The sequence below is a fragment of the Myxocyprinus asiaticus genome, chromosome 16 (assembly GCF_019703515.2).
Source record: "Myxocyprinus asiaticus isolate MX2 ecotype Aquarium Trade chromosome 16, UBuf_Myxa_2, whole genome shotgun sequence".
Lineage (NCBI taxonomy): Eukaryota > Metazoa > Chordata > Actinopteri > Cypriniformes > Catostomidae > Myxocyprinus > Myxocyprinus asiaticus.
Window position 1 is genome coordinate 42,468,383 of NC_059359.1, and position 17,190 is coordinate 42,485,572.

Below are 17,190 nucleotides of genomic sequence, written 5' to 3' on the forward strand. Positions count from 1 at the left end.
GTTTTTTAATGGATGACTTGGACCGAATAATTACGAAAAGCAGCCAGTAAGTGCCCAGCATATAGACGGGAACTCCTTCAATACTGTTTAAAAAGCATCCCAGGGTGAAACATCAAGAAGTTGGTTGAGAAAATGCCAAGAGTACATTTCTGCAAAATGTAGGCAAAGTGTGGCCACTTTGAAGATGCTAAAATATAACACAGTTTTGACTTTTGTATTTTTTTTTAGTCACAACATAATTCCCATATATCCATTTCTATTATTCCATAGCTGTGATGACTTTACTATTATTCTAAAATGTGAAAAAAAAAAAGAGTAAGTGAACCTAAACTTTTGAACGATAGTGTGTGTGTGTGTGTGTGTATATATATATATATACATATATATATATATACACATACATATATATATATATACATACATATACACAGTCTTATTTTGTGTACACTGTATATTGTATATTATTAGATGTATATTGTATATTGTGTTGTGTAAGAAGATGTGTAAACTGTGTTATGTGTAAATCAGATGTTTATTGTAATTGTCATACTGCTATGTTGCTTGGAACTGCACCCAAGACTTTCACCCACTGTTGCACTCGTGTATATGGTTGAGTGACAATAAAGGGATTTGATTTTGATTTGATTTTGATTCATCTGTCCACAGTTAGACAAATTGTCTATAACTGGAGATGAATTAGTACTGTGGCTACTCTCCCTAGAAGTGGCCATAAAGCCAAGATGAATCAAAGGGCACACCACAGAATCCTCAACGAGTTAAAAAAGTACCCCAGAGTGACAGCTAAAGATTTGAAGGAATCACTGAAACTGGTTAACATCTCTGTTCATGAGTCTAGTATTTGGAAAATATTAAACAGGCATGGTCTCCATGGCAGGACACCATGAAAGAAGCAGCTTCTTTCTAACAAAAATATTGCTGCGCTCCTGAAGTTTGCCAAAGTCCACCTTGACACTCCACAATGCTACTTGGAAATTGCTTTGTGGACTGATGAAACTAAGGTTGAATTGTTTAGAAAGAACATGCAGCACTACATATAGTGTAAAAAGGGCACTGCATACCAATATGAAAACATCATCCCAACTGTGAAGTACGGTGGAGAGAGCATCATGATTTGGGGCTGCTTTGCTGCTTCATGGTCTGGACCATTTGTCATCAGAGGGAAAAATTAATTACCAAGTTTATCCAGATTTCCTACAGGATAATGTCAGGTTGGCAGTGTTTCAGCTGAAGCTCATTAGAAGTCGGGTGATGCAGCAGGACAAGGACCCTAAACATTTAAGTAAATCCACTTTAGAACGACTTCAAAAAAAGAAAGTCTACCTTTTGGAGTGGCCCAGTCAGAGCCCAGAACTTAACCCAATACAGATGCTGTGGAATGACCTCAAGAGAACCGTTCACACCAGACATCCTAAGAATATGGCTGAGCTGAAGCAGTTCTGTAAGGAAGAATGGTACAAAACTCCTTCTGAACATTGTGCAGGTCAAATCCGCAGCTGCCGGAAATGCTTTGTTGAGGTTATTGTTGCCAAAGGAGGATTGACCAGTTATTAAATCCAAGGGTTCACTTACTTTTTCCACAGCACTGTGACTGTTTAACAGGATGTGTTCAATTAAGACATGAAGGATTATAATTGTTTGCGTAAGCACATTCTGTTTGTCTATACTTGTGACTGATGAAAATGAGATTACATTTTATGAACAATTAATGCAGAAAACCAGCTAATTCCAAAGGGTTCACATATGTTTTCTTGTCGAGTAACTACTCCTTCCCAAATTACAAAAAGAACAGCTTTAGGGGGAATCATCACATCCAACTGAATAAATATTTCTATTTAACATGGACATACTCATCTGTACTAAATGCTTTCAGCAGCATGAGCAACCGTTTATTGCGGTTTTATATATCACTTCCAATAGGCTTTCACACAAACATACGGGTCTGAACTGTGAGGTCTCCTAATAAGATCTGTATCAGCAAGTGGCAGCACTTAACAAATGAGGCAGACAGATTCATTTCGAGTGTTTCTCTCAAGCAGATTAAGGGAAGTTGGGTTTGTGGCTCCAACACACTTTCAGTAATCATCACAGCACATCAAGCATAAAATACACAACTGCTCATCCAAAGTCAGACATGAAAACACAAAGTATCCACCTCCTCTCCCGGGCAGATTCATTATCTTTTGAGTGGCGGAGTCATTCCACAAACACAAAAACAGTCAAGCTAGCGTGTGCTGTGAAATGAAACCATAATGACGTGCACTTTCATTGTGCAGTTCAACAGGTTCAGCCAACAGCACAGCATCTGCACATGGAATATGGTCCAGAATTCTGTCACTTTACAGAGCAAACAATCCCACTAAGTCAAGCCAGATCACTCTATTCATCTGCGTGTGTATCCATTGGGTGTCTTGCCGGCTCCGCAGGTCTCAGGTCAGTATGACAGATGATGTATGACATCAGATGGACAGCATTATTTCGTCAAGTAGCCTCCATTGGGAAACTCATTCTCTAAAGCTGCTGTACTCCAAACAGATCCTTTCAAAGCTGAAGCCAGCACATTTCTAACAAGCACTGTATAAATTGTACTCAAAGAACCCCCTCTAAAGATGTGTGTTGTGTGATGTATGCTAATTTCTTATCTTAGATATATAGATGTATAAAAGTGAATGGTTGAAACAAGAAATTTGTTTCTATTGACTGCTTGTTATGCTTTGACAATACATACACACAACTACATAGTAGTTGTGGAGTTTCTGGAGAAACAATTTTTTTTGGCCGTTGTTCACATTTATTAGACATAAATCAGGCCACAAGTATTAGACAACAATTTTCAAAAAATATAAATGTGTCTATAAGTCAAGGATGACGGAAACATCCACTAGGGTGGGTTGTTATTATTATACAGAAGCAATTACGCGGTCAAACAATTACGATTTTTCCACAGACATCTGGCACAGATCGGATGTTGTTGCATGCATGTAAATAGCGAAAACACTTATGAAATCCTTATGAATTGTTTTGGGATCCGATTTGGGCAACTTTAAAATGTGCTTCTAAATCCGATAGGTATGACATGTGGCCATATGACCTACATCTAAACACATACAATTGTGCTCAAAAGATTGCATATCCTGGCAGAAATTTGTCATTGATTTTGAAAATATGACTTTTATTTAAGGATAGTGATCATATGAAGCCATTTATTATCACATAGTTGTTTGGCTCCTTTTTAAATCATAATGATAACAGAAATCACCCAAATGGCCCTGATCAAAAGTTTACATACCCTTGAATGTTTGGCCTTGTTACAGACACACAAGGTGACACACACAGGTTTACATGGCAATTAAAGGTTGATTTCCCACACCTGTGGCTTTTTAAATTGCAATTAGTGTCTGTGTATAAATAGTCAATGTGTTTGTTAGCTCTCGCGTGGATACACTGAGCAGGCTAGATACTGAGCCATGGGGATCAGAAAAGAACTGTCAAAAGACCTGTGTAACAAGGTAATGGAATTTTATAATGATGGAAAAAGATGTAAAAAGATATCCAAAGCCTTGAAAATGCCAGTCAGTACTGTTCAATCACTTATTAAGAAGTGGAAAATTTGGGGATCTCTTGATACCTAGCCAAGGTCAGGTAGACCAAGAAAGATTTCAGCCACAAATGCCAGAAGAATTGTTCGGGATACAAAGAAAAACCCACAGGTAACCTCAGGAGAAATACAGGCTGCTCTGGAAAAAGACGGTGTGGTTGTTTCAAGGAGCACAATACTTGTTGACCCCTCTCCAAACATAGCGCTTATGGTTGTGACCATAAAGCTCTATTTTGGTCTCGTCACTCCAAATTACAGTGCGCCAGAAGCTGTGAGGTGTGTCAAGGTGTTGTCGGGCATATTGTAACCGGTTTTAAAAAGGAGCCAAACAACTATGTGATAATAAATGGTTTCATATGATCACTATCCTTAAATAAAAGACAGTTTTTTTGCATGATCAGTCATGTTTTCAAAATCAATCCCAAAATTTCACAATCTCTGCCAGGGTATGCAAACTTTTGTGCACAACTGTATCTGTTTACCCTCTTAATTTAGGAATTTTTGCCTTCGTTTAATGACAGATTACACAGCAGTATACAGCAAGTGTGCCACCATTGGCAAGTGAGCAGATTAATATTAAATGTATTTATTTTGTTTATCCACAGCCCAATGCAGTCCAATCCAGTCGGACAATGAGTAACACTTCACTGACCAAATCTTGCATCACTTCTCTTAAAATGGAATATATAAACCAGTGGTTCCCAACCCTGTTCCTGGGGGCCCCACAACACTGCATATTTTGTATATCTCCCTTTTCTGACACACCCAGTTCAGGTCTTGGAGTCTCCTCTAACGAGCGGATGAGTTAAATCAGGTGTGTTTGATTAGGGAGATATCCAAAATGTGTAGTGTTGGGGGGCCTCCAGAAACAGTGGTTGGGAACCACTGACATAGACAATAATTGAACGCCAACTAAAGCCTTTAGCAGCCAAACAGTGGGGGCTACTGCATCTTCATGCACTTTCGCAGTCAAACCTGGGATTAGATTTGATTTAGATTATAATTCCATCCAGCCGGCGAGTATATAACAGTTTCGACATACAAGTGCTGACTATAGAGGAAATTTCATAGTGTATGATGCTCGACAATTCAAATATTAAGTCATATGGTGAGCAGCCAATGGAAATAGAGCAAGTGGGGTGAAGAATCTCAAGAAATGGAGATGGCAAACAGGAACTCAGTGGAGCTCGCGTTGCAGAAAGTCTTCCTGCCTTCGCACCAAAACGTGAAATGCGCTTGGCCCATTTCTTTTGTGACTCAGAACAGAGTAGCAGCAACAACAACGGCAGCCAGCTTCTGTACATCCATGTTTGTTTGTCTGTTATGCGTCTCCTAGAACAGAAGTGTGTGTTTCCATGTGAGTTTGTAACCGGATCGGATCAACTTGCCAATCAGCTACTGTTGCTTAGTGTGTGATGCCCAGTTTTTGTATGTAGCTAACAGTCAGTAAGTGTGTGATACCTAGTATTTTTAGAATCTGTTCAGATTTAAAAAATTGTGTCGTGTAATCCAGCCTTAAGAGATCCACTGGCAGTGCAGTTATCCAGTCTGTCGGGGTACATCTAGTTGGTTATGTTAAAAGAGAATGTATATGGATTAAGCAGCCTAAGAGTGTGGAGAGGATGTACAGAATTGCATTTGATGGATTCAAATTGGCCATCTGTCCCTGCCTCCTGTGAGACCAGGTTCAAACCAGTTTCAGAAGTAACATTTCAGTTTGTACAAATATTTGAAATCCCTGGAGTTGGTGATGATCCTCAAGCAGTGAATGTTGTAGAAAAGTACAATTGCAGCCCTCTCTGTTTTGTTTGGCAGGTCCTTAAGGTTCATCGTTATCCATGGCTTGCTGTTGGGGAAACATTGTCATTGTAGCATGAGCATGACAACTTCCTTTTCCAATCTAAACTGCAAAGATTAATCTGCACTTTCCTCATCTGCAAACTTGGACTTGAGACGTGGAGACAGATCCAAAAGGCGAGAATTCAGAACTAAATTTAAAGGATTACAGGGGTGTCAAATGACAAATGAAATGTTTTATTGATTCCAACCATATTACACTTGGTGACCCCAAAGTTAATTTGCATTATATTTGTTTGCATGGCCTTAGCATCTTTGCTAAGATTAGTATCATTTAAAACAAAGGAAAATAGATTTTGAGGTCCACAGTTGAGTTCAAGACTAGGGACACTCTTGCTCCAGGAAGTCCAACCTTCCATTAAAAGTAACCTCCCCAGATACTCTGCAATAACTGCTCAAACATCTTAACACGCACATCTCAAAATGCATTTAACTAGATGCAAATGCAGGAACAGTGAACCGCAGGGATCAGGGCACATCTTGATCATGTTAAACAGAAGAGGCAGTGGAGTTTGCTTTGGAACAGCAAGTATACTGTTGAGACTTCGAGAGTGTGGAGTAATCAAAATAACCTTTAAATACAGTGCTGAACACATATGGAAACAAGACTCCCATTGTAATGAGGACTCAGCCTTTCCAAGGTTTACTGACCACTGGGCTTCATACAAAGAGGGATGTGCCATCTCCAATCACAACAAATGTAGAAACAGCTCTGTAGTGGACAGCATTCCCTTCTAAAAGATTTACTTGGTCACATTTTGGGAGACCAGTTTGGGAAAAGCCAAATGTACCTGTGCAGCAAGAAAGGCAAGACACTTTCTCCATGTCCTAATGAGGCACGGGGTGACCAAGCACTGAGCAATAGAAGCTATACCTCTTCCATGTTAATCTAAGTTTCTGTCCTAACCAGCCGTGAAAACAACAAGCAAAACTACCTTTTGTCGGTTGCTTGGTTTCCATATTTGCTGCATCACTCCGGTAGACCCGCCTACACCTAAAACTCACTGGACCAAAATCTCGCTCCTCATGTATATTAAAAATCTAAATGGACAAGGAGACTGTGGAGAGCGGGGCAGGCCGAGCGGAGACTGTGGAGAGCGGGGCAGGCCGAGCGGCAACTGTGCGGAGCGAGGTCGGGTTGGACACCTGCAGCGGATTATCTCGCCCAGCTGTGGGTGATTGCAGCCTTAACGAGTGAGAGATAAAGCCGCGACGAGAGCCTCTGGGAGAGAGAGAGACCAATGAAGCTGTGTGTTCATGTGGAGCTGGAAAGCACCCTGTTAATGTGTGTTTATGTGGAGCTGAAAAGCAGTGGTATTTAATGTCTTTGTTACACTGAAAAGTACTTACAATAAAGTTTCTTATGTTGGACGTTTGACTGGCTCCCACCTCCTTCAGTGAGTCGACTTCCTTACAGATACTTTTAAGAAATCCAAAGTTCCAAAAGGAAAGCCTTTAAAGAGGATGCTGATTGGAGAAGCATCCCTCTTATTCCTAGTGAGTTTTCCTTGTCAGCACAGGGTCCATTTTCTTGCAAGCTGGTCTTGATTTGGTCAAGGGTGTCTTCTGATGTTACATCGATGTTACTCAGCCTATCGAGCCAACGTTTCTTCGGGCATCCGTGAGGACGGTGGCGTAGCCGTTTTAGCACCATTCTGTTATCAGTGTTATGCCCATGATCTTGCGTATATACTCGCTCATGACGTGGTCCATCCTACTCATGTCGAGCATCCACAGGAGCATCTTCGTTTCCATGATTTGGATTGCTTGTTCGTGTTTTGTTGTGGCCGACCAGCACTCAGTACAATAGTCTTCGCATTTCCACGTAATGTTCTGATTGGCCGTGTTGCATTTGTTGCATTATGCAGCATTTTCGCATTCAGTGTGGACAGAAAAATTGCTTATTGCTGGAATTTTGTGGCACCCTGGTTAGGTCACGTTGTTAAAACATTAAGCTTTGTTATTTGTTTTTATACAGTGAAAAGCTATCTGCAATTTGTATTGTAAGGTTTATAATTTAAAATAAGAGGGGAAAAGGAGTCCTCATAATTAGTAGTGTGAATAAATACAGCTCTATATCACAACTGCAACTCCACAGTAATGATATTTTCAAACATGCCTTGGCCACATATTTGTGAATGAAAAGAAGGAAAATAAAATAAAATAAAAATAAAAAAACTACTTTCCACATTATTTCATCTAGGCCACTGGTCTGGCAAGGGCAAACTGGCCATTTTGTTGATCCTTTAAATGAACGTCTATTATATTTACTGAACAGTTCCAAACACCAAAGGGGAATAAAAAAAATAAATAAAATAAAAATAAAAATAAAATAAAAAACACACAGCTTTCAGTTTTACTGCAATTTTAGCCAATTCCCGGTGTCAACAAGCAACATGCGTATATATAGATCTCAGGGTTGTTGATTAGCAATCCTGTGGATAACACAGAGAAAGTAACAGGAAACCAGAAACAACATGTACCATATACGTATGACCGCAAACAGAAGCCGTGCCTTAGACATGCAGAGGACATTGATAAACATGTATGAGGCAGAATCAGTGAATTGTAGTTTATTATTACTTTTTTGTGATTGAGTACTGTGCTGAAGATAAATCTTCTGGTAAATCATGGTCATATCTGGGAAGCCATTTCAAAAATTCAAAATGCAAACTATCAGTCAAACATTTAGACACATTTTTTATTTTTTTATATTTTCCACATTTTAGAATAATAGTATAATAGAATAAAAGTAATCAAACCTTTTAAATAACACAAATGGAAATTTAATATTATATAGTAACCAAAATATCATATATAGTTATCTAGATAACAAAACCCTTATATTATAGCTTCTTCAAAGAAGTCAGTCTTTGTCTCTTTTTAAACAGTACTGAAGGAGTTTCTGGACACTTGCTGGCCGTTGGCTGCTTTTCTACACTATCCCACTCAATTTTAATTGAAAACTGTTAATTTTAATATTTCACATTGTAGTTATATAAAGAAATTAATATATATTACAGTATACCACGGGTCTGTTGAATGCTTGATTCTGATTGGTTGACAAAAGTTCTAAGGTGTGCAATTATTTTTCAAGTAAATGCACGGCTATGAAGTAGCTCCATGTCTTGACCGCATAACGTTCCATATCACTTCGCCAAATTATTTAAGTTAATTTAAAAGAGCCCTACATGCTACCACAGCAAAATAATCAGTTAAAACAAACACACTGATTAAATATACATCGTATAAATATGAAAATGTCTATAATTTCCCACATTTATTTTAATTTCAGATGAAAAGCGGCCTTGAGCTCCTCCCTCTCTGTCTTTTGCTCTCATCTCAACATGCTGACACACATACATATGCGCACACAAACGCACGCACATAGAGACTTGAGTCACGACCAACAAACAGAGCCGCAACCTCGCGACTTGATTAATACAATCGTTTCTAAATTATCAGAAATAACTTTTAATATGTACAATTGTTTCATTGTATTTCGCTCTAATCAACCTGACTGGAAAGCACCCACGTGCTCCCTCTCCCCCTCTCTCACATACACTCACACATGGACACATTATATATTTTTTTTTACACACATACACATATTACTTGCGAGCCTGACACATAGCAATGTCATCGGTTCCACGCAACTTAATAAAACATTTTTGTAGCAATGGGAAAGCTATATACAATATGGTGACACTGAGAAGTATTCTTAAACTTTCATCTTGGTGATTTGAAGCAATGTTTCTGCTGATGAGAGCAGTAAACACAGGTAATCCAACACACAATCTCTCTGTTTTCTTTCATTCTTTCTCTCGCTTTTGCTCATGCACACACACACACACACACACACACACACACACACACACACACACACACACACACACACACACACACACACACAAACACTCTACCTTGATACTTCAGTCAGTGCTCCAGTAAAGCAGCGCAAGCATCGCAATCCTCCGTTGCCAGTTCTAAAGTGATGTTTTCCAACTAGTAACGGAGGCTCGGGCTGTCTCAAAACATGATGCTGAATCCATGGCGGAAGAAAGTAGTTCCACTCAAAAAAGCATTTTACAGACGAAACCAGAAAATGTATGTACCCTGAATGATGTACTAAGGTGTGGAAACCATAGTATAAGTGGAATAATTGACACCAGCCTGTTGAATTATTGAAAAATAATGCACATCCAAGGTGTGCTTTGCATGGTGACCGCACTACCACCTCATGGTGTGCATTATTTTTCAATAATTCAGCGGTCCGTTATCAATTATTCCTTACGTAATTTATATTTGTCTATAAAACTCATTTCAAGCATGTAAGCATAATCCTTTTGTTGGAGCCATTTCATTGGTTTTAATGGCTTCAATTATAAATAAGAATGAACTAAATATGAACTTTTGATATTATGTTTATGATGATGTGATTTGATAAATTTAAATGTAAGTGTTACATTTTTGTATAAACTAAGATGTAAATTAATTTAGTTTGTTCTGGCTTTTTCCTTTTATTAGATTGAAAAGGTACAGCATATGGATGGCGTCCTAACCGTGGAAACCGGATATAACTTTTAAACCATGTTTGGTTACTGACACAGGTTGTTATGGACTGTTTTCCCTTTTGTTTTCCCATTTTTTCCACGTTTTATGTTATCAAATGGATTTAAAATAAAATCTACGATGCACACAGATTACACGTGTCATTTGTGCTTCTCATCGATAAGACAGTGGCTCAAAATTGAAGATGAGCCATAACACCTTTCGATAAAAATGTTTCTGAGATTTTGAGAAACATAAATTCAGTCAAGTGTTTCCAAACTTCTAATATATAGTGTACGTAGTGAAATTCCACATACAACATTGTTGGCTTTTGTTGAGAGTCTAGCTGAATTCATCCGAATTCAACTCTAGATTACTTCACGCAGTAAAGTGTAGCATTTCAAAATGGAACAGAATAACGAGAACTGCTGTGGTACAGTCTAGACATTCAGAAAACTAAAATTATAGATCTCATCTGGACATTTCTAAGAGAACATGAGTAAAGTGTGAGCCATCCAGTAAAAATTCCAATAGCATGAAAAGGCCATGAGAGCATTCTCCACATAGCTATTCTGAGTCCATGACTGCAAAACAGCACACACAGTCACCTGATCTCAGTGCAAACTTTAGCACTCTACACTGGGCTCAAGAGGGAGAAAGAAATTTGATCAGGAATGAAAGTAAACTGTTATTTCCATTTCTGAAATACGTTTGGACAGTGATTTATGGTGTTCCACACCGAGATTAAATTAAAACTCATCTCTCTTATCACGTCCTGTGAATAATAGAGAATCCTCACTCTTCTCAATTACCAAAAAATGTTTCACCAAAGATTACTGACACATTAAATACCTTAAACCCACTAAACCCTAATGAACTGTGATGACCCTTATTTTTTTGTACACCAACCCAAAGATCACTTTAAAATTGGCTAAAAGATTTGAAAGGATCTTATGAAAACGTAAAGGGTCATATTTCACCCCAATTATATTTTGCATGAAGAAACAAGTTTTTAAATTGAACAATTATTTGCATTTTAATGAAGCACCTACTGTAATGTGGAGGGGGAAAAAAATCTAATTCTTGTAGTGCAAGGGAAATGGTCAGAATTTAAAACAGTAATGAGAAAAATATTTTTTTTTGCATTACAGTATGACAATGGGGGGGGGGTAATTAATTGTCATTAAAATAATGCAAAAGATCTTCTTGGTTCTAAAAACAGGTGTTGTTTTACTTATGTAGATAAATAGTTTTGTTCTTGATTTACAAGAAGAGCATTAATCAATTATCATGGAGCAATAATGCAGCAGTCCCAATCAAAAATGAACCCCAAAGACATCTTCCACTGATTTCTACAGCTTGTAAAGTGTCCTTATCTTCAAAATTAAACTCTCATTAGGACATCTAGTGGTGTTAATAGGTATATGTACATATGACATTTACATGAAACTCCTTTACATGATGAATATCATGTTATTACCAGACTCATTAAACATATAAACCCCCACAATGTGGTTTAATCTGGCTTTGCCATTATTCTGTAGACATAAAAAAAATAAATACAAAAAAATTAAAAAAACATTTGAAACTTTTTGTTTACTAAGCTGAATGAGGACATTCACTAGATTTTATTGTTTTTATAGAAAGCTATCTGTATAATAATATAAGCAGTGTTATATAACTATGGAATAAACCTATAACCCACACACTAACCTTAAAAGAGATCTGCATGCTTGTCTTCATCTGTCAGTGGTTCAATACACATCTGGCTTCAAAATGTTTCAGCTCTTTACTTTGATATTACATTTATAAGACGTTAATAGATCACAACTGGATTTTCTTGGGTCAGGAACAAACAACCATATTCCCTGCATCAATAATTCCAAGTTGTTGTAATTTGATTAATGAAAAGGTTACTCTACACAGCTACCAAATCATGGCACATGTATGTGATATACAAGGCCTCAAAAAAATATTTGGACACTTAAGCCACACTTAAAAAGTGTGAATGAAACTGCATTTTAAACAGTTAGCACAAGTACACTTTAAGCAAAACAGTTTACAAAAACTGTGTTGGTTTTGAAATTGTTCAACTGCTGACATGAAATACTTTTGGGAGGTTGAAATGCTACACTTCAGACTACATGAAATAATTTTACTTAAAAAAAAAATTCCTTTGTCACACTGTAGGACCATTTTAACTTAACTAATAATGGCAAAATCTAGGGGAAAAAAAATGGTAGTCACAGCACCTCAAATAAACGCTTTCCCTTACACTTGATACTTATACATACATATACAGAGATGAAGTCAGAAGTTTACATACACCTTAGCCAAACACATTTAAACTCAGTTTTTCACAATTCCTGACATTTAATCATAGAAAACATTCCTTGTCTTAGGTCAGTTAGGATCACTACTTTATTTAAGAATGTGAAAAGTCAGAATAATAGTAGAGAGAATGATTTATTTCAGCTTTTATTCCTTTCATCACATTCCCAGTGGGTCAGAAGTTTACATGCACTTTGTTAGTATTTGGTAGCATTGCCTTTAAATTGTTGAACTTGGGTCAAACGTTTTGTGTAGCCTTCCACAAGCTTCTCACAATAAGTTGCTGGAATTTTGGCCCATTCCTCCAGACAGAACTGGTGTAACTGAGACAGGTTTATAGGCCTCCTTGCTCGCGCACACTTTTTCAGTTCTGCCCACAAATTTTCTTTCAGATTGAGGTTAGGGCTTTGTGATGGCCACTCCAATACCTTGACTTTGTTGTCCTTAAGCCATTTTAAGCCATCACATAATTTTCCTTCCTCATGATGCCATCTATTTTGTGAAGTGCACCAGTCCCTCCTGCAGCAAAGCACCCCCACAACATGATGCTGCCACCCACATGATTCACGGTTGGGATGGTGTTCTTCGGCTTGCAAGCCTCACCCTTTTTCCTTCAAACATAATGATGGTCATTATGGCCAAACAGTTCCATTTTTGTTTCATTAGACCAGAGGACATTTCTCCAAAAGTAAGATATTTGTCCCCATGTGCACTTGCAAACTGTAATCTGGATTTTATTATTGTGGTTTTGGAGCATTGGCTTCTAACTTGCTGAGCAGCCTTTCAGGTTATGTCGATATAGGACTCGTTTTACTGTGGATATATATACTTGTCTACCTGTTTCCTCCAGCATCTTCACAAAGTCCTTTGCTGTTGTTCTGGGATTGATTTCCACTTTTCACACCAAACTACATTCATCTCTAGGAGACAGAATGCGTCTCCTTCCTGAGCGGTATAATGGCTGCATGGTCCCATAGTGTTTATACTTGCGTACTACTGTTTGTACAGATGAATGTGGTACCTTCAGGCATTTGTAAATTCCTCCCAAGGATGAACCAGACTTGTGGAGGTCCACAATTTGTTTTCTGAGGTCTTGGCTGATTTCTTTTGATTTTCCCATGATGTCAAGCAAAGAGGCACTGAGTTTGAAGGTAGGCCTTAAAATGCATCCCCAGGTACACCTCCAATTCAGTACACCTCTTATCAGAAGCTAATTGGCTAATTGTCTAAAGGCTTGACATAAGTTTCTGGAATTTCCCAAGCTGCTTAAACCCACTGGAATTGTGATATAGTCAATTAAAAGGGAAACAATCTGTCTGTAAACAATTGTTGGAAAAATTACTTGTGTCATGCACAAAGTAGATGTCCTACATGACTTGCCAAAACTATAGTTTGCTAATATTAAATCTGTGGAGTGGTTAAAAAAGGAGTTTTAATGACTCCAGCCTAAGTGTATGTAAACTTCTGACTTCAACTGTTTGTATATATATATATATATATATATATATATATATATATATATATATATATATACACACACACACACACACACACACACACACGCAGTCTAATATATATATATATATATATATATATATATATATAGACTGTATGTATGTATATATATATATATATATATATATATATATATATATATATATATGTGTGTGTATGTATACACACACACACACACTACTGTTCAAAAGTTTAGGGTCACTTATTCTTTATTGGGTTTTTTTTCTTCACATTTTATAATAATAATGAAGTCATCACATCTATAGAATAATAGAAATGGAAATATGGGAATTATGTTGTGACTAAGAAAATACAAATAAATCAAAACTATGTTATATTTTAGCATCTTCAAAGTAGTCACCCTTTGCCTAGATTTTGCAGACGTGTACTCTTGACATTTTCTCAACCAACTTTTTGAGGTATCACCCTGGGATGCTGTTTAAACCGTATTGAAGGAGTTCCTATCTATATGCTGGGCACTTAGTGGCTGCTTTTCTTAATTATTCGGTCCAAGTCATCCATTTCAAAAATGTTTTTTTTTATTTATTTGTTTTAATAAAATTTTTGTTTTGTAATTAAATAAATATGTTGGCACAATTATATTTTTGTCTACAAAACTAATTTCAAACATTTAAGCATACGCCAAGAGATAAGGTATTTTCAATGCTTTAGCTATTTTCTTTCAGCCACTTCCCATTTTGTGAAGTTCAACAACCTTTTGCCACACATCATAACTTTATACTTTGGTCTTACCCATTGTGATGGATAATTAAGTGAATTTGGCTTGTGTGTAAACAAATTTTTATACCCCTGTGAAACAGGAAGTCATGACTGAACAATTTCATGTTCCTAGTCACCCAGGTGTACTAAATTGAAAACATAAATAGGAATATACTTCAGATATATTTTAATCGTAAGAATTTCTAGGGGTGCCAATCATTGTTTATTTAATCTGTCTTGGCAACGAAGCTGTAAATTTGGATATAACTTTACAAAGAAAAGGTAGCAAGTAATTTTATAACACTAAAATCATGTTAACACGCATATTGTTTACGCATTGTTGCTATAATTTTGAAAAAGTGTATTTTAACGTTTACGGATTGACCCCATTCACTTTCATTGTAAGTGCCTCACTGTAACCCAGATTTTTGCTTTTTTTAAAGAAAAGGAGGAGAAGCATTAATGTGTGTTTTCAGTGATTAGATCGCAATTGGATAGCACTTGACCACATTAAAATCAAGGTGTAAACACTCCCAAGACGCATTGTGAACACATTACGATCTGATGTGGAATAGATTCTGACCACATTCAAAGAATGCGTAAATGCAAATGCATTTTTGTTATCCGCATACAAATGTGTAAGTAATTCATTATGTAATGAGGTTGAGCTACAATCAGCATTGTTTAAGTGCTGTGTTGCAGGTTCTTGGCTTTTTCATTTCATTCTGCTTTCACAGGTGAAGACAACAGACACTGCCTGATTCAAGAAATAATTTCCCAAGAATTATTGTACTGGATTACATTTGGAATCTCTCATTTCCCTCCCTAAATCCTCTCTTGTGTCCCTCTCTCGCTCTGTTTTTGTGGTGGCTAAAACTTTTTCTACCCTTTTCTTCTAATCCCTGTTCGTATCCCTTACTATGAGAATGTTTCTCACTTGTGTTTCTTCACAATGTTTCTTCAATTTCATTGTAAGATAATAAGCAGAAGGAACATTCTGCAAAATATCTCCTTTTATGTTCCACTGAAGTTAAATGATGTACATAATGACAGAATATTTATATCTGTGTGTAATCCTACCTTACAAACAGTCTCTGTATCCCAAGGCAAAATAGTCTGCAGGTCAATGAGTTCACAGGAGACTCCCAGCTTCTCCTGCGCCATGGCAGCCACTTCCCTCATCACGTGTACCTGCAAGCCAACGTTCAAAGGCCAAATCTCACTTAATGGTACTGTTATGAAACTTAGTGCTAAACATTTAATTCACATGGTTTCTATCTAAATGAACAAGAAAAACTGAACTAAATAAACAGCAATATTTTCCTGCATATATTTTACTAAAATATTTTTAAACAAAATCAAGGAAAGGAGTGGACTTCTGCAAAAAAAAAAAAAAAAAAAAAAAAAAAAAAATTTGAATTGTTGCATCAGTTCTGAATCAATAAATTGAAACAAACAATTACAAATAACTGAATTATGGAAATTAATAGAACTAACCAATTATTAAAGCACTTTTGCTACTTTAAATCAGAGACGTGAAAAGGAACAGGCTGAAGAAAAGAAACTTAATGGACAAATAAAAAAAGCATTCAAATCTTCAATATTCATTCATTTTAATCCCAAAGAAAATAACATTGATATTGTAAATATTAAATATCTCCACTGGCCCTAGTTTGCAGGGCTTAACAATAAATATTTTTTCTGCAGCCCAGTTGCTCAGATTTGTACTTGACATGCCAATATTGTCACTGGCCTATGGTGGCCGTGAAGTGCAAAACAAAACAACAAATCTGAAAACACAACAGTAAATACCAAAATAAACGAACAAATCAGAAAACCCAATGCCAACTCCAGAAAGTCAGAAAACAAAACAGCAAATCAGAAAACACAACGACAAGTCAGTAGAAATGGAAAGGAAGGGCCCTATGATTTATGCAATGCGGAAATCACGGACGGAATCATGGAACAAAAAAATTGAATTAACTATAAAATGCGGAATGTCACGGAATTTGACATATTTGGGATAAAATTAATGTATGAATACAAAAATAATCAAATGAATCGTTGTATGTCCTACTGTGATTTAACAAAATAAATATACAGTCTGAATGTGCTGTGCACTTCAAAATTAATGTGTGAATCCGGGCTGCTCAAACACCGACAACACCGCATTGGTCCATTTCAAGGCTAAATAGTATATGATCATGAGCGTCACAGGCACTCTGTGTGTAGCAGATTACAGAAAGCAGAGCACTCATTAATCCTGAAGTGTGCAGCACATGCAGACTATACACTATATTTATATAATTAAATCGCAGCCTTACATGTCTAATAAGCACCTTAAAACATACAACGATCAGCCACAACATTAAAACCACCTGCCTAATATTGTGTAGGTCCCCCACATGCCGCCAAAACATAACCAACCCGCATCACAGAATAGCATTCTGAAATGCTGTTCTTCTCACCACAATTGTACAGAGCGGTTATCTGAGTTACCGTAGACTTTGTCAGTTCAAACCAGTCTGGCATTTCTCCATTGACCTCTCTCATCAAAAAGGCATTTCCATCCACAGAACTGCTGATTACTGGATGTTTTT

General features: G+C 37.0%; 1 protein-coding gene across 1 annotated transcript in view; it reads right to left on the reverse strand.

Moving 5' to 3' along the window:
• bckdhb (branched chain keto acid dehydrogenase E1 subunit beta) overlaps positions 1–17,190 on the reverse strand; it is a 138,666-nt gene that overhangs the window by 64,333 nt on the left and 57,143 nt on the right. Inside the window, exon 8 of the mRNA XM_051721591.1 lies at positions 15,671–15,781. Coding sequence (XP_051577551.1) covers positions 15,671–15,781 — 111 coding nt within the window. The remainder of the gene's footprint in view (positions 1–15,670; positions 15,782–17,190) is intronic.